The sequence below is a fragment of the Mangifera indica genome, chromosome 7 (assembly GCF_011075055.1).
Source record: "Mangifera indica cultivar Alphonso chromosome 7, CATAS_Mindica_2.1, whole genome shotgun sequence".
NCBI lineage: Eukaryota > Viridiplantae > Streptophyta > Magnoliopsida > Sapindales > Anacardiaceae > Mangifera > Mangifera indica.
The window spans coordinates 5,591,285-5,609,499 of NC_058143.1; the positions used below are offsets into that span (position 1 = coordinate 5,591,285).

The 18,215-nt window shown below is 30.4% G+C and overlaps 2 protein-coding genes across 2 annotated transcripts; one reads left to right on the plus strand and one right to left on the minus strand.

Annotated features, from left to right (window-relative positions):
* Nucleotides 1-4,654: 4,654 nt before the first annotated feature.
* Nucleotides 4,655-6,127, plus strand: LOC123221408. Its single transcript, XM_044644264.1, has 4 exons — nucleotides 4,655-4,712; nucleotides 5,076-5,372; nucleotides 5,484-5,825; nucleotides 6,027-6,127. The coding sequence occupies exons 1-4, from the start codon at nucleotides 4,655-4,657 to the stop codon at nucleotides 6,125-6,127; spliced, it is 798 nt and encodes a 265-aa protein (XP_044500199.1).
* Nucleotides 6,128-7,665: 1,538 nt separating this feature from the next.
* LOC123221409 (protein PELPK1-like) lies at nucleotides 7,666-8,016 on the minus strand. Its single transcript, XM_044644265.1, has one exon. It carries the CDS (start codon nucleotides 8,014-8,016, stop codon nucleotides 7,666-7,668), a length of 351 nt encoding a protein of 116 aa, XP_044500200.1.
* Nucleotides 8,017-18,215: the final 10,199 nt, after the last annotated feature.

The window sequence follows — 18,215 nt, forward strand, 5'->3', positions numbered from 1 at the left end:
AATCAAAACACATCTGAACCATCAAGGCGTAAGGGTTTATTAATCTAGTTCAGGGGACAGATTCAGTAAATGAATATTCAACAAAATTCAATCAGTTATCCTTGTATGCCCCCCAGATGGCTAGTACACAAGTAGGGCATATACAGAAGTTCGTGTATGGGCTAGATCTAGAGATAGACCGAAATGTTATAACTGGGGTGCAACCACCCAAGACTATGCCTTTGGTTCCTTTTCTCTATGTTATAAATGATGATTTTGATATTTCAATAACGGTATTTTATTTTTAATTTTTTTCTTTAATTTTATTTCATTCACCTGTCAATGCTTTTTGAATCTTCTCTTGTCCTTCACAAACCATGTATTTGACTCAAATCAAATCAAAGAACATCTGAACCATCAAGGCTTAGGAGTTTATTAATCTAGTTCAGGGGACAGATTTAGTAAAAGAATATTCAACAAAATTCAATCAATTATCCTTGTATGCCCTCTAGATGGCTAGTACACAAGTAGGGCATATATAGAAGTTCATGTATGGGCTATATCTGGAGATAAACTGAAATGTTATGACTGGAGTGCAACCACCCAAGACTATGCCTTTAGTTTCTTTTCTCTATGTTATAAATGATGATTTTGAAGTTGAGAAATGTTGTTTTGCCATTTGAGGTATCTATGTGTGTGATTTTGTTTATGGCAGAGAGTTGAGAAATATTTACAATTTTACCACTAATTTCGTTCCACATTTTGATTGCATTATTTGATGAATCATGAGTACAGTTATAGTTCATGGAAAACTCTTTGAATCCTTTTTTCAATAATATATAGTTTTTGTATTATTTTGAGACTGTTTGGACTATTAAATTGTTTAAACAAAAAGACTGCTCCACTAAATGAACAATAATTACAATTTTGGAAAGAAATGGAGAAAGAAAGCTTATTTTGACTACTTTATTTGATGAATAATGAGCTGCATCATATTATCAATCTCCCTAGTATGCACCAGTCTAAAAAATTGATGATACAAAAGACCCAATAGTAGTTGAAGAGTGGTTGGAATCAGTAGAGAGTGTCATGACCCTATTTAACATGACTGACTAAGAGAAAGTGAGATATGCTACCTATCTTTTTAAGTGAGGGGCAAAAATATGGTAGAACTTAGTCAGAGTAACGATCAATATCTCCGAGATAACTTGGTCTGAGTTTAAACACCAATTCAAGGCAGAGTACAGAGGCGCCAATGTTACTTGCATTATGGCTTAGAAGTTTATTAATCTAGTTCAGGGGACAGATTCAGTAAAGGAATATTCAACAAAATTCAATCAATTATCCCAGTATGCCCCCCAGATAGCTAGTATATAAGTAGGGCGTATACACAAGTTTGTGTACACGCTAGATCTGGGGATAAGCAGCGATGTTATGATTGGGGTGCAACCACCCAAGACTATGCCTTTGGTTCCTTTTCTCTATGTTATAAATGATGATTTTGAAGTTGAAAAATGTTGTTTTACCATTTGAGATATCTATATGTGCGATTTTGTTCATAGTAGAGAGTTGAGAAATATTTACAGTTTTACTACTAATTTCGTTCCATATTTTGATTGCATTATTTGATGAATCATGAATACAGTTATAGTTCGTTGGAAAACTCTTTTTTGATACGATACAATGGTGTATTATACTCTTACGTATGATTATATCATTTATTGAATTGATCGGTCAATAAAATTTAATAATTCATTATTTTTAATAAATTTATAATTACCCATTTGTTTTCAGTATGAATTGAAAAATATTTTATTTTTAATTTTTAAAATTTTAATTATATTTCAATAATGGTATTTTATTTTTAATTTTTTCTTTAATTTTATTTCATTCACCTGCCAATGCTTTGTGAATCTTCTTTTGTCCTTCACAAACCATGTATTTGACTCAAATCAAATCAAATCAAAGCACATCTGAACCATCAAGTACACTATGTATTTGATTCTATTAAGTAATCCATCAATTCTAATCAAATCAAATCATGTGGTAATCTATCTTTTATTACTTACATTGAATTCGATTCGAATTTAATTAAATAACTCAATAATTATTAATTGAATTCAAATTGAATTAAATTTGATACGATACAATGGTGTACTATACTTTTACGTATGACTATATCAATTATTGAATTCAATTAAATAATTCTATATAAATTATTAATTAGGTAATTCAATATAAATCTTGATTTGATTTGGTACCGTGCATCAATTCTATTAAGTAATCCATCAATTCTAGTCATATCAAATCATGTGGTAATCTCTCTTCTATTGCGTACATTGAATTCATTGGAATTTAATTAAGTAACTCAACAATTAATAATTGAATTCGAATTAAATTAAATTTGATATGATACAATGGTGTACTATACTTTTACGTATGATTATATCAATTATTGAATTCGATTAAGTAATTATATATAAATTATTAATTAGGTTATTCAATATAAATCTCGATTTGATTCGGTAAAGTGCAATGTACGTATTGTATAATACGATACAATTAATAATATATATATAAATTCAAACCAAATCAAGCTACAAACCATGTATTTAACTCAAATCAAATCAAAGCACATTTGAACCATCAAGTTGAGTCTAATCGAATCTAATCCATCAATTCTAGTGAATTCAATTAAGTAATTCTATATAAATTATTAATTAGGTAATTCAATATAAATCTCGATTTGATTCGATACAGTGCAATGTACATATTGTATAATACAATACAATTAATAATATATTTAATTACTTAATTGAATTTAAGTCTAATTAAATTTGGTATGACACAATGTATGAATTCGAATTAAACAATAATTTGAATCGAATAAATTCGAGATTTATATTTAATTATTAAATTGGTTATTCATTTTAAAGTCTTCAATCCATATACGGTTGGTTAGGGTTTAAAGTCTTCGATCTAAAATCCAAATTGATATGACACGAACAAGACGAATGAAATCAAGTCAAGATTTACAATGAATTACAGTGCAACGTTTATCTTTTATTACTTACACTGAATTCGATTTGAATTCAATTAAGTAACTCAATAATTATTAATTGAATTCAAATTGAATTAAATTTGATATGATACAAATTTAAAAAATATTTTATTTTTAGATTTTTAAATTTTAATTATATTTTATATTATTTTTAAATTGAAAAATATTTTATATTATATAATATAATATATATATTAAAAATTAAAAATATATATATATTATTTGTCTTCACATCTTTCACAACTGCTCCACCTCCTGCTGCAAATTAAAAAAAAATATATTCCACGGTCGCTCCACCCTTCATTCTCCCACAAATATTTCCATCGTCATTGGTTCCCCTGTCTCTTTGCTAGCCTTCTTTCAGTTTCAATCTCCACCTCCGTCGACTGCGTCCACTTTCCTATTCAAGTGCCTCGTCGATTCAACTCCGTTCAGTCAACTTCGTCAGCTTAGGGTGGGAGATTTCCACAACATTTCAAGTAAGTATGAACAAGGATTCAAAGGTTTATAATTTTAGGTCTTTGCTATGTTAAAATTTATTTGTTTTCACATCTTGCACTGTCACTCCACCCCTCAGTCTCCCACAAAATCATCCACCGTCACTCCTCCCTTTATTTAGAATTCAAGGGTTTATAATTTTAGGCCTTTGCTGTGTTAATTTATTTAGAATTCAAGGTTTTATAATTTTACCGGATTGATTTGTTGGATTTTTGGATGGATTCGTTGCTGGCTATGTTGAAGGGTTGCTTTGTGTTACTGGATTGCTGTTGTGTAGTTGATTTGTTTCTGGCTGTGTCGAAGGGGTATTTTGTTTGCTGTGTTAACTTTTTTTTTTCTCAACTTTGGTATGTATTAGAGAATGGTTACTACTTTTGTCTAAGGCTCACCTCCTTTGGTGTCCTGCTGGAATGGAAGGAGGGGCTTCTGGAAAATGCTTAATAAATTTTGATCAATTTGATGCATTGATTTCAAAATAACCCAAAAAATGCCATTCGAACATGAAGTTGAAGCAGTCAGAGTATCAATACATATTCAAAATAACCCAAAAAATTATCACTAGAATCCACCTCTTGAGTGACTATTTAAATGCATGTAAAGATAGGGCTCAAGAGGGGCACAAAAATTAAAAAAAAACAGATCCCGCAAACATAAAAACTTACAGTGAGCAGTCTTTAACACGACGACTCATATTCAACCCCATATTCAAATACAAATCCAGCCTCATTATCGTCCGAGTACCCTCTTTCATCAAGAGCATCTTAAAACATTTCACTTCACAACATCAAAACTGTTTGGAAAACTATCACTTAAATATAATAAAAACAAAAAAAATTTTAAAAAAATACCCAATCGAGACGCAGCCTAGCCTCAACATGTTGAACAGAAGTCCCCAAGTCACAGACTGCGGCCTTCAAATCATGAACCGCTATCTCAAGATTTTGAATGATACCAAAATCCGGCTGGCTGACATTCTGTTGTTGTTGGCACTTCAAAAAAAAGAGACGAATTGCTGCACCAACCAACACCGTGATGACAACCCACAAGAGCAGTACTGTAATGACCATCAGTACCTCCATTTCCTGTACTGGCGTTGAGTGTGTCTGGAGTTGCAGAATGAAGGGGCAGGAGACAAAACGCTTTATAAGATGCAGAGGTGGAGGATTATTGGCAGGTGATAGAAATAATCTATATTATATAATGTATAATAAATTTGAAAGGACAGGATGGGATTCATGAAGGATTATCGGCAAGTGGTAGAAATAAAATTAAAAAACTGTTTAAGTAGCAGGTCGACGTCAAATCATCATGTGAAAAGATTGTTATCTCGCTCTTGCAGCTAATGAATACATTATCAACAGATTCATCTATACAAGGGTATTGGGGTCTTGTAATGGTATATTATTGATACGATTGGAAAATGTTGAGGAATCCAGTGGACACCCAAGGACATTCCTGCTATGGAATCCAACAATTAGGGAATTTAAGATGATTCCACCATGCTATTTTAAAAGTTCTTTATGTTCTCTGGTTTCAGGGCTTGGTTACAATTCATCTATTGATAATTACAAAGTGGTAATAGTTTTTTCTGAAAGAAAAAGTGATTTGGCATGTGGTTATGTTTATAATCTCAAGACAAATTCATGGAAACGACTTAAAAATTTTTACTTCCCTTACAAGAACTCTAGGCAAGTTAACAATTTTGGAAATCTTTTCTTATCCGATGAAACCTGTTTAGGCTATCTACCTGAGGAAACGGGCTATTTACTTGAGGAAACAGGAACGACAATAGTGAATGGAGCTCCACATTGGGTAACATTGAGTTCAAGCAGAGGTGGGGTTAATAAAATCATTTACTTTGATTTATAAGAGGAGAAGTTCAAGGAGTTTCTATCTCCTCCTCCTTCTGCCAGCACTTTCAAGACTTATTTGAGTATTTATGAAGATTGCCTTTGTGAAACTCGACTTCGACGGGAAAAAGGTTTTATTGAATATAAGTTTGAGGTTTGGATTATGAAGGAATATGGAGTGAAAGAATCATGGATTAAATTGTTGAACTTGCCATTTGATTTGAGGTTTTCTTTAATGAGTGACATAAGGCCATTGTTTGTTTCAAAGAATGGTGATGAAGTGGTCATGGTTACAGATTGGAGTGACATGATTTCATTCAACACTAGAACAGGAGAAGTGAAGAAAGTTTCAATGCTTGATAGGGGTCATGTGGTAGGTTCTTATGAGGAGAGTCTTGTTTCACCAAATCAATTCAGTATGTCATGCTCAGAAGATGGTAAATACTAATATTTCTTACTCTATTATTATTATTATTATTGTGGGGTTTTATTGGTATGCAATAGCTAGACATGTAGAGTTCTATATTTTAGAGATGCCTCAAATGTTGGAACTCATGGGTTTGATCCATGTTATTCTGGAAATAAATTTCTTATTATTGCTTTCAACTGGAGCACTAAAAACAATCTGGGTGTTTAAGCATATCTTGTTGGTTCTGAATTTCTTTCTGTGAGCACGGGGAAACCGGAGTTGCTAGATCTGTTTTTCAGCAGCAACTTCAGATGTCACCAGCAAAAGTAAGCCAAATTTTTACAGAGCCAATGTTGTTAGTTAACGGATGATTCATATAGAAACACAACACAAGACCAGTATCAATACCAATTATATGATCCGACAAACAGATTCTCAAGGTGCATCATGTGATTATTATGTTGAGAAATGTTCTGTAATCTTATCTAGAGAATCATAAAACTTAATTATCATCATGATTCTTCAAACTTGTACATGTAAAGGACAGACTATGCAAACAGACATAAACTCCTCTATATAATGTCATAAGGTATTATCTCAGACAGTCAGATTAATTGCATTGATAGGTACCAGATGGTCTAAAAACTTAAGAATTGTAGGTAAAGAATGCATTTGGATGAATTTCCTTTTTAAGAGAAATTTTAAAATGGTAAGCAGTTTTGATCCAATAACCAATATGAACTGCAATAAAAGTTGCTTACCCGGACTTTGAAAGGGAAGCGAAGAGTTCATACTTCTACCCCAAAGAAAACGCCCGCATCCATACGTTTATACCATGACAAAAGTTAAACACCATGATTGATATACTTTCATACCTTGCCTTGTAGCTGCCAAAACAGCTCCATTGTATCAAATTGAACAATTAAAAGATCCAGGTAAGGACCAACTAAAATAACTGGTTAAGAAGTTTGCTTCATGATACTATGTTGCTTGAGATTTATTTACCATAACTTTCATGACAATTTGAAAACATAGGTAGGTGAAAAAAATTAGTTGCATTCAGGTTTTTTCTTCAAATCTAATGAAGCTGAGTGAAGTATGCAGTTGCTGGATTTTTTTGATATATTGAAGATGTGCTTTGGTGCTTTGAAACAAAGCCAATATAAGTTTGTTTTTGTTGTTTAATACGCTGACAAACTTTCTTATCCATTTTGAGTTGTTTTAGTTTGTATTTGGTTGGAATATAACCAACGTAGCTTGGAGTTGTTAGAGTAGGTAAGCTTTTGGTTACTTTTGGTTTGTTTTGTAAGAAATTATATGGTTTAGCTTAATTTGAACTGCTATGTACATGTTTTAAGTAAAATAGGATGTACATATAAATGTTTTTTGAATAGCTTAATTTCTATATAGTAATAGAAATGTATAATGAATAGCATTTTTGAATAACTGCTGAATTGTATTGCACCTAATTCCCTTTTCACTGAAGTGATCAATAATTGCTGAAGTAGAGTGTACAAGGGCATCAGGCTCAGCATCTTCAAAGTCTTAATTGCAAGCTAATCGGATACTGCACATAACAAAATGAGGCAGATTTTGAATGCCAGGTTCAAAATCTGAAACTCCCAAAAAAGAATGCAATACTAAATCTGCTGTGAAGTTGATGAAACTAGAAATAACAAGCAATAATACAAACAACAGAAAGCTTCAGATTTGCCAGTGACACAAAAAGAAGTCTTCCTGTACGCAAGACAACATACTGCGGGACAAGACATCACTGATACAAAAACAAGGCTTTCCCATATGACAAGCAACTGCAACATCACACCAATGATAGCGACTAGGGAGAATATATAAATAGATTAAACAGTTTAATTTGAAGGAGGTGGAGAGAATAATGGCAATGGAATAGAGGGAATCGTAGTTGGAATTGAAGGTATGCTTGGCAATGGTGGGAGAGTGAGCTTTGGGACAGAAGGAATGGTGGGCAAAGCCGTAGGAAGTGGTGGCAAAGTGGGGTTTGGAAAAGATGGTTGTGCGGTCGTTGGCAGTGTAGGCACCGAAGGCAAAGGCGGCAATGCGGACGGTTTAGGCAAATTTGGCAAAGTGGGTAACGGTGGCAATTGCAGTAGACGGCGAGATGCTAACCCAACATCCATGGAAGAAAATATTGTCAAAGCAACAAAGAAAGCTGAGATCAAACACTTGTTGCTCGAAGCCATTGTTAGATGTCGTGTGGGATTAATATTCTTAAATGGCTATTGCTATTGAGTTTTGAGTGGTGAAAACAACTAGTAATGTTGGGCTTTTATAGCTAGCAAATCCACAGGTTGGCAGGGTGTCAATCAAGTTGATAAGTTATTATTTGTGTATAAAATTATACATAAAAATTATATATATAATATTATTGATAAATAAATAATATATTTATTAGGTTACAATTTTTTACTTTTTAAGTTAAGGATGTTTATTTTTCCACTCATAATGTGAATTTATCAATAAAGTAAATTAAATATTTTTTGTAAAGTTGGTGAAGAAAAGAAAACGCTATATATTTATAATTTATTTTTATCTCCACTGATTAATGAATAATAAAATAATTATAATAAAATCAAAATTACCTTAGTAATTTTTTAATACTTAAAGTGAAGGTGATAATCAAATTATTATCTGTATTATTTGGTATATCAGTATTGATAGTAATTTTTTATTACTAATAAACTAAACAAAATAATCTTTAAATCTCTAGAATCAAACGGCTTCTAAGAATAATTATCAAAGGTAAGTAAATCATACAATAATGAATACATGCTACAATTACATCATACAATAATGTATAAATGCTACCATTAGATTAATCTCTTAAGGTAAGTCAATCGTATAATTATGATATCAACTTCATAGTTATTAGAATTTTAATATACGTAATACGGACGATACAATATAATACATGTAAAAAATTATATATATTCTAATATATAAATATTACCCATGATGATATTTTCTAACATTATAGAATTTCAACGAGTGCATGTGATTTTTTTAAGATGATGATGTGTTAGTTGAAATTTTTTATCATTGAATTATTATTTTTATAAAACCGTATCTTACGATACAAAAAATAGTTTTTGATATATAATATAATATATAATTCAACTACCATGATCAAATAATCTAATTAGTTAGGTAAGTTAAATTTTACAATAATTGTAGCCCCACAAAGCCCCCCACGGCCGCCCCTACCTCCAAGGTCAAGGTCCTACACCACCACCACCCCCTCTGCTGGCAAGGTCCCCCTACCTCCTCTCCCCATCCCCCATCCTCCATTCCCCATCCCCCATCCCGACCCTCACCCCCACCCCCATTCTCACCCCCAAAGTCAAGGTGGTCACTTGAATTTGGAAACTTGGGCACGAAATTGACTTGGAAGGAGGGGATAAATATTTGATTGACATAAGAACTACTATCTTAATTCTAGTTACCAATTATTTGTACTCTCACACAAATTAAATAAGTTTATATTTTTAATAATGTACTTTTTAAATTTCTCACTAAAAAACAAACATGCCCATTATTATTGTCATTTGTTATTTGAATGTGCAAAAAGTAATCCAAACTGAAAAATTGGATCAAATCATTTGAAAATTATAATTGGTTTAATTTCGGCTAAAATATGGTTGGGTTTGAAAAATTAAAAAGAGTTTAAGTTTTTAATTATTATTATCAAAAATCTGAAATGAAAAAATTAATATTTAAAATTATTTTAAAGAGATTCAAGACAAAATTATTTTTTTATTATTTATTTAAAAAAATTTCTATATGAGTGTAAGAATCTTCGTTTTCTTCACTAAAAATCAGTACCTCTTGTTTTGTGTCAAATTTAAGTTGGAATACGATTTTTAGATTTTTATTTTTATCGAAATATAAATTTTATTAATACATTTTCTTTTAACTCATGTTAGTTTACAAGAGAAAATCAGAAAATATATAAAAAAATATTATAAATTAAATATGCAATCAATTAAAATCTTAATAAATACATAATTTACTTTTTAATCAGTCATAAACATTATTTGTCTAATTTTGTATATAAACAATGATGTGTTATCAGATAATTAGATATTAATTTATCTTTAATTTTTAATTATCTAATTATATAATGATATATCGTTATTTTTATATATATAATATTACTCTATTTAATATATTATGAGATTTTTCTAAATATTTATAAAAAGATTTTTATACTTTTTAACTCTCTGTGAATTTCATGTTAAATGATTTCATACAAAAATAATGAAATAAACACATCTGAATTTGAATAATGAATTCTTATCGGTAATACCCAAACATGGGAAAATGAGATTTCATAGAACAAAAAATAATTCAGAATGATTTTTAATTTCTCATCTTAAAAGAGAATTGGAAAATGTAAAAGTTGAAGTGACATATCATTTGAGCCGACTGACAAAGAATTAAGTTCAATATGGGACATGGGTTATGATAGGAGATGTGGGACTGCAATTAGTGGGGTTCATAGTCAGATAGTTATTTTATAAGGGTTCAAATTTTTTTTTTCCAAATAACCCCCGGCTATTTGTGTTTTACATGATTGGACCCAACTAAATTGCCTGTGTCTCAAATTCAAATGTGAAAAGAAGAAATGGGGTAAGGAGTAAAAGAGAAAAGAGTGAGGTAAGAGCGGATTTAATACAATTCACTAGATTTGAGTATCTAATAAATATTTACATAATGTGTTTTTGTATGATTAAATATTATTTTTTAATTCAAAATTACTTAATTGAATAATGATAAATCATCAAGATATCTAATAAGTATACATAATTTTATTGATTTTCTTTTGTAGGTTAAACTTTAAAGTTTAAACACATTTTTGCGAAAAGTAAGGATTATGAATCATCAAGACGGTTGTTGCTTTTTTATTTTTTTTATTAATAAAACTGTATACATAATTTTATGCATAACTTTATCCACAAATAATGATATGTCACTATACGATTAAATGTTATTTTATCTTTAATTTTTAACAATTTAATCACATGATGACACGTTATTTTTTATGTACAAATTTATATATAAAAATTATACACATAACACTGCTCTTTTATTATTATTATTTTCTCCTTTGTCATTTTTCTTTAGTTCCCATTATTGTCTTTGGGCTAATTCATACTTAATCTTCAAAACATATGCAATTAGCCATTTGGGTTAGGAATTTTTAAAAAAAAAAAAATCACTCTAAAGGCTAACTTTATTTTAAGGTAATTTTTTTTAACAAATAAATAGAGAATTTAGCAAGCCTCTTTAATGAATATCTAATTTGATTAAAGATTCGGATCTCTTCTAGGAGAAAAGATTTAATTCATATGAATTTTGAGATAAATCTTACCTTAGGGGCTATTTGGTTTGAGAAATGTTTTAAAATTAAAATTAAAAGATTACTTTGAAGATAAATTACTTTGAGGATTAGAGTCCTTTTGGTTGGAAAATTTAAAGATTACCTTTGTAATATATTTTTTATTACTTTCATTACCTTGTTTGATTTGTAAAGTAATAAAAAATTCTAATAGTCTTTCATTACTAATAGTAATGTGACAGGTAATATAGAAGGTAATCTAATTATCATATTCACCTTAGGTATTAAAAAATTATCATGATAATCTTAATTATTATTACTATTTTATCCTTACTTAATAAAATTTTAAGACAAAATTACCCTCCATTTTAAATTAAATTAATAAATAATATGAAAAATATTTTTTATACCTATTAATTTTCATATAATAAATAAAATATTATATTAATATTCTTTTATTATTTCTAACTAAACACAATAATTATTTATATATACTAATTTTATCAAATATAATCAAATATAGTAATAAATTTATATCTGGTAATACTCAAGGTAATTTTGATGATAGAATATTTTTCAAACCAAATGCCCCCTTACTAGGTATAAATTATTACTATGTTTGATAAAATTTGATAAAATTGGATAAATATAAATAATTATTGTGTTTAGTTAGAGGTAATAAAAGAATGCTAGTATATTATTTTACTTGAATTCTATTGGGTATAATTATTTTAAAATATTTTTATGTTATTTTTTATATTAATTGAAAATGAAATTATTTTTATCCTAAAAAATTAATAAATAAAGATATAATTATAATAAAAATTAAGATTATCTTAGTAATTTTTTAATATTTAAGGTAGAGGTGGTGATCATATTATTCTTTACATTGTCTGTCACATTATCATTGGTAATAAAAGATTATTAAAATATTTTATTACTTATAAACTAAATAAAGTAATAAAAGATTACTAGAGTAATTTTTAATTCCCTCAACTAAAAACCCCCTTAGAATAATTAACACATTCCCACCCAAGGTTTGGTCCAAAAATACTTTTCTACCCCTAGTTTGCATAAATAAATTTTGCCACCCAAACTCAAACTCTATTTTAAAAACTAATAGCGTAAAGATAAAATAGTAATTTTACTATTTATTAATTTTAAAAATAAAAAACAACTTTCTGTTTGTCCCAAACATTTTAAACATGATAATTTGACCCAAAAAAGCATGGTTGCATTTTATTCAATTCTGTGAGGGTGTAATTGTCATTATTGAAACTAGTAAGGGGTAAATTGATATTTCAAAAATTTATAAATGACCCCCAAATTTTTTAAAATTCAAATAATCCCCTAAAATTTTCATAAATAAATTTTAAAAAATTACAATTTATCTCTTAAAATAGGATTATATGGCAAAGACACATTTATCTATAAAAAGAGAGAAATAAGAAAGTGAAAAAAAAAAATTAAGTGGTTTTTTAATAACTTAAAAATTTAAAAGTTTATTTTTAAATTTTGTTAATATAAGATTATATAATAATTTTAAAAAATTAAATAGTAAAGATAAAATCATAATATTACTTCTGCCAAGTAGGGGTGGAGGAAAATGTAATTCACTCTAACTTTTGTCAATGAGAGTTCAAATTTGAGTGGAAGAGATTATCTTAGGTGATTGATTTGATTTATTTTAAAGTTATCTCTTCATTTATGTACATAGATTTAGTTATCAATGAATTTAAATTTATATATATTTTAAAATTTAATTTTTGTTGACCACAGTTCGAGTTTAGAGATTATACTTCTCTAAGACTATTAGCTCTTCTCCAACTGAAATATTTATGAAAAATTTTTTAGTTTTGTCGTCTAAAACGATTTTAATATTGGGATGAAAATTTAATTTAGTCTACCAAAAATTAGCATTCAATTTTGGAGATAAATGGTGATTGTCTAGAAGAGAAAGCTAAAAGCTTTAGCTACATCTCCATACGGCTTTGAGCACTAAGTAGTTCTAAATTTTAATTATACTGAATTAGAGAATGAGTTTCACCTATTGTGGACAAAAAATGATGGAAACAAAACCGTGCATCCATGTTGAACAAATTGTTTGTTCTAAGAATAGACTCTTGATTCATTCTTCATCAATAAAAATGTATGAACTATGGAGGAAAACAATTTTGTTTAAGTGAATAGTATTAAATACCCTAGACAGGAACCAGAATTGGTCGGATAGGTTTCAGGTAAGAACCTGTCCTCACAAGTTTTTGTTTCTTAAATATTAGGAGCCAATTGGTTCTAATTCTGAGGTTTTTGCTTAGAGTCTTCAACCTCTTGTAACTTATGTCAAGCCTCAGATAACACATTAGCTAAATTTTAATAAATAATGTATTGAATCGCAGAAAATGCATAAAAATAATCCAATAAAACCCTAGATGCCTTGCTATTGCATACAAACAAAACCCCAGATATTTTTTTCTCTTGCATACAATTAAGCAAGAGCATAACAATAGAGTAAGCAATATTAGTATTTACCATCTTGCGAGCATGCCATACTGAATTGATTTGGTGAAACAAGACTCTCCTCCTAAGAAATCATGTTATCCTTTACTTGTGTTACTAGAATAAACACTTAACGAAACTTTCTTGACTTTTCCTTGATAGAACAAAGTATCCTTTACTTCTGTTCTTGGGTTGAAAGAAATTACGTTACTCCAATCTGTAACCATAATCACTTCATCATCATTCTTTGAAACAACCAATGGCATTATGTCACTTATATTACTACACCTTGAAACCTAATGACAAATTCATCAACTTAATCCATGAATTCTTTCACTCCATATTCCTTCATAACCCAAACCTCTAATGTGTATTCAGTATAGTTTTCTTCTCTTCCAAGTCGATTTTCACAAAGACATTCGTCAAATTGCCGGTTGAAGGAGGAGGAGATAGAAACTCCTTGGACTTCTCCTCTACTAAATCGAAATAAATTATTTATTAACCCCGCCTCCGTTTAAGCTCAATGCTACCCAATGTGGAGCTCCATTTACAAGTGTTGTTCTTATTTCATTAGGTAAATAGCCTAAACAGGTTTCATCGAGTAAGAAAAGATTTCCAAAATTGTAAACTTGCCTCGAGTGCTTGTAAGGGAAGTGAAAATTTTCGAAATGTTTCCATGAATTTTTCTTGAGATCATATATATAACCACTTACCCAATTACTCATTCTTTCAATAAAAACCATTACCACTTTGTAATTATCAATAGATGAATTGTAACCAAGCCCTGAAACCACAGAACGAAAAGAACTGCTAAAATAGCATGGTCGAATAATCTTGAATTCCCTAATTGTTGGATTCCATACCAAGAATGCCCTTCGGTTCCCATTGAGTCCCTCAAAATTTTCCCATCGTATTAGTAACATACCGTTACGGGACCCCAATACCTTGGCGTGGAAAATAAACGCCATATCCTGGCAAAAACGAATTCGTTGGCTGCAAGAGCGAGATAACAATATTCTCCCGTTAAAGGAAGACAAATTGTTTCTTCTTCTGCTTCTCCCGCACGCGCTGCACCTTGAGCAGCAAGACTGTATAGAGAAAGACAGCCATCCCGTAAGTTTTTTGATTCGATGACTCCAAATCTACCGACATTTCAGATGTTTCAGTGAGATTTTTTATGGCAAACTCGTGAGTTGAGATTAACTCACGCCAAGATTTGCTTACGAACTTCAATTGCAAGAGAGATTTTGCGGGTAGCTTGAGAAGGATTTCCTGTATAATTTCATAGGGAAAGAATGGCATGGGTGCTTATTTTAACTAATTATAATAATAGTAATGCTACCTGTATGACTTTGTATATAAATAATGATGTGTTATCGTATGACATTTAATTACAAAATCACACGTTATTATTTATGTATAAAATTGAGCATATAGTTTTGTTGTTATAATAAACTATGATTAAAATTTCCTAATTTAAACATAATATTTCTTTGTCAGGGATGATGAAGATAATGCTTTGATCACGAAAAGTTGAAGCTGAGTAGCTCTTAGTGTTTATGTATTTTTTTTTTTTATTTTGGGTCGTAGAATAAGCAACTGTTGCATTTAGTTGTTATTAAAGTGAAGGATGGAGCTGATTAGCAGTTAGCCATTTCGTTTTACTTGCAATCAAAGGTTGATTTGTAAGCAACCTCCCCAAGGATTGTCCCACCTAAGTATTGCCAACGCGTGAATCATATTGTAATTGGGATAAATAATATTATTAGATAAATAAACGAATTAATTTAAAGCCTAATCGATAAATTAGAATCCCGACATGAAATTCACTCATTCAAGTTTAGCTATTGTTTCAATCCGAGCTCTAGTTGTGAAGCTTCAAGGATCCTAGAAGTCAAAAAGTATCCAAATTCATATCTTCTGACTGAATCTACATGTTGATTAACTAGGAAATGTCCAGTAAACCCATTTAACATAGGCCGTGCGTCGGCTTAAACCAAAATGCCAATGTTGCTCAACTAGAGAATCCAAAGAAAGCCCTCTTAAATCTGCCTATGTTTTGAAAGATTGGATTTTGACTTAAAAAACTTTAGAAATTTCGTCCTTTTTGGCACCAAAATGCTTAAACTTCAATTTACAAAACCTGCAAAACACATAAAGACAAAAATAAGCCAGCGGGAGGAGATATGTAAGGCTCAGATTTAGCTTTGAAAGTAAAACCTTGAGAAGTTCAATGGCTGCAACATGGAGCTGTCTCCGGGTTGCCCCGCCAAGAAAGGGGTCTCAAAGAGTCATACTCAAAGCCCGAAACCTTCTTCACAGCCTCATTACATTGAAGTTCCCAAGAAGAGAGTTAGAAAGGAAGAGACTTTGAGTCAATTTCAGAAACCTCAGTTTAGAAATGAATTATTTGATTTAGACGTTGAGTCAATTTACTTTGAAGTTTCCATGCACTCTTTCTTCAATCTTGTTCACATAATGATATACTGAATATTTTGACTCTAGTTAATTTCTTGGAAAGATGAATGAGACAAGTCACACATAAGACAGAAATGCAAATGAAAGACAATGACCTTAGAAGCGTCGAATTGTAAATTAATATTATTATAGAAATATTAGATAATATATAGAATTACAATCAAACTGAAATAGTTTCTTAATGTTATGAAATAAGAAAATTAATGTACAATAAATCAGAATCATATCAACTCACAATATCAGAATCAGAGTGCAAGGGCAGCGCCATTGCTATTCTTTCCGGATGATATCATACAGAAAATCCTTCTAAAACTACCCACAAAGTCTCTCTTGCGATTCAAGTGTGTTTGCAAATCTTGGCGTGACTTAATCTCCACTCACAAATTTGCCATAAAACATCTCACTGAAATATCTAAAAGGTTCCGCAGAATTGGAGTCATCGAATCAGAAAACTTAAGGGAAGGTCGTATTTCTCTATACAGTCTTGCCGCTCAAGCTCACCACTAGCTGGAGAAGCAGAAGAAGAAACAATTTGTGTTCCCTTATGGGGAGAAGATTGTTATTTCACTCCTGCAGCTAATGAATACATTACCAACAGATTCATGTGCGCTCAGGTATTGGCGTCCTGTAATGGCATACTATTAATCCAATTGCAAATTGTTGAGGGATTCAATAGGAATCCAAGGGCATTCCCGCCATGGAATCCAGCAATTAAGGAATTCAAGATGATTCCACCATGCTATTTTATCACACAACACCATGTAATGGTATACTTGTTTCTTTTTCTGGTTTCGGGACTTGGTTACAATTCATCTATTGATAATTACAAAATGGTAGTGGTCTTTTATGAAGAAAATAGTGACTTGGTATGTGGTTATGTTTTTAGTGTCAAGACAAATTCGTGGAAACCACTTGAAAATTTTTACTTCCCTCACAAGCGTGGGAGGGAATTTGACTTTGATGATTTTGGAGATAATTACATAACTGATGAAAAAGGAAGATCGCTTGTGAATTGATAACGTCGTTAATTGTTATTACTTTGAGTTCTAATTCCCTTATGTTGTGTGAAAATTTAATGCAATCTAATGAAATTATTTATCTTTTGCACTTAGGAAGCGTTTAATATTTTTGGGGTGAAGTTTGGGCCAAAGAGACTAAAATTGGAGCAAGCATACTAGTTAACAAAACCTGTAATGCTGACTAGGCATAGGTACGTGAATGACGAGAGCAGATTTTGAAAATTAAATTTGGACATCCAGAGCAGTTGAGATAGTCCAAAAAAGTAAAGATTTGCTTCATAGAAAAATGATAATTATTAGCTGGAAAAGAGGATTATTTTAGATAGATAAGGAAGAATATTTTTGGAGGAAAAATATACATTAAAATATATCTATCTTTTCCTTTCTTTTTGGGAAGATATGTATCGCATTTGCTTGGTTGGATTAGAAGATGAGAATTACCTTTTATTTCCATATCTGAGTAGGCAAAAATATATATTTTTATTTTTAGTTTTGCTGGGATTGAGGATTGTAATTGGTGAGAAACATTTTTTTTTTGGAATTTTGGCTAGCTTAGGATGGTTTACAATGGCTAAATATTTTCTCTTGGTTGAAGGGATCTGAAACCATGAAACTACAAGAATTGTGAGATTAAGTTTTGTTCTTTAATGCATCTTTTAATTATTCAAGTATTGATTATTTTCTTGAATTATTTACTATGATTATATTAGTTGATTGCTAAGGCGTGTGATTAGTTTATTAATTAATACGATTTAACGCTAGTTTAGATGCTGAATCCGTAATTGTTCAATCCATCTAATCGAAGTGGCAACTAGGATTTATTGTTTGTTGCGTCAGAAACTGTAATTCCTAGGGAAAATATTCAACTAGATTAAATGCAATGTCGTATGCTTGTGTTGTTTTGCTTCGTTGGTCTGTCTAATTCTTAATGTTATTGTTTAATTAAATTCAAGATCGTATCCGCGTTGTTAATCAATAAGAGTTAACTAGAATACATGTTTTTTGTTAACTAATAGTAAGAAAAGATAGGTAACTAATACTACAACGAATA

What these genes read in the sequence shown, in the direction of transcription:
- LOC123221409 (XM_044644265.1), bottom strand. Translation starts at nt 8,016, where the DNA reads ATGGCTTCGAGCAACAAGTGTTTGATCTCAGCTTTCTTTGTTGCTTTG.
- LOC123221408 (XM_044644264.1), top strand. Translation starts at nt 4,655, where the DNA reads ATGAAGGGGCAGGAGACAAAACGCTTTATAAGATGCAGAGGTGGAGGA. An exon ending in AGGTGGAGGATTATTGGCAG is followed by an intron (nt 4,713 to 5,075) that starts GTGATAGAAATA and finishes CTCTGGTTTCAG; the next exon opens with GGCTTGGTTACAATTCATCT. An exon ending in AACATTGAGTTCAAGCAGAG is followed by an intron (nt 5,373 to 5,483) that starts GTGGGGTTAATA and finishes GTATTTATGAAG; the next exon opens with ATTGCCTTTGTGAAACTCGA.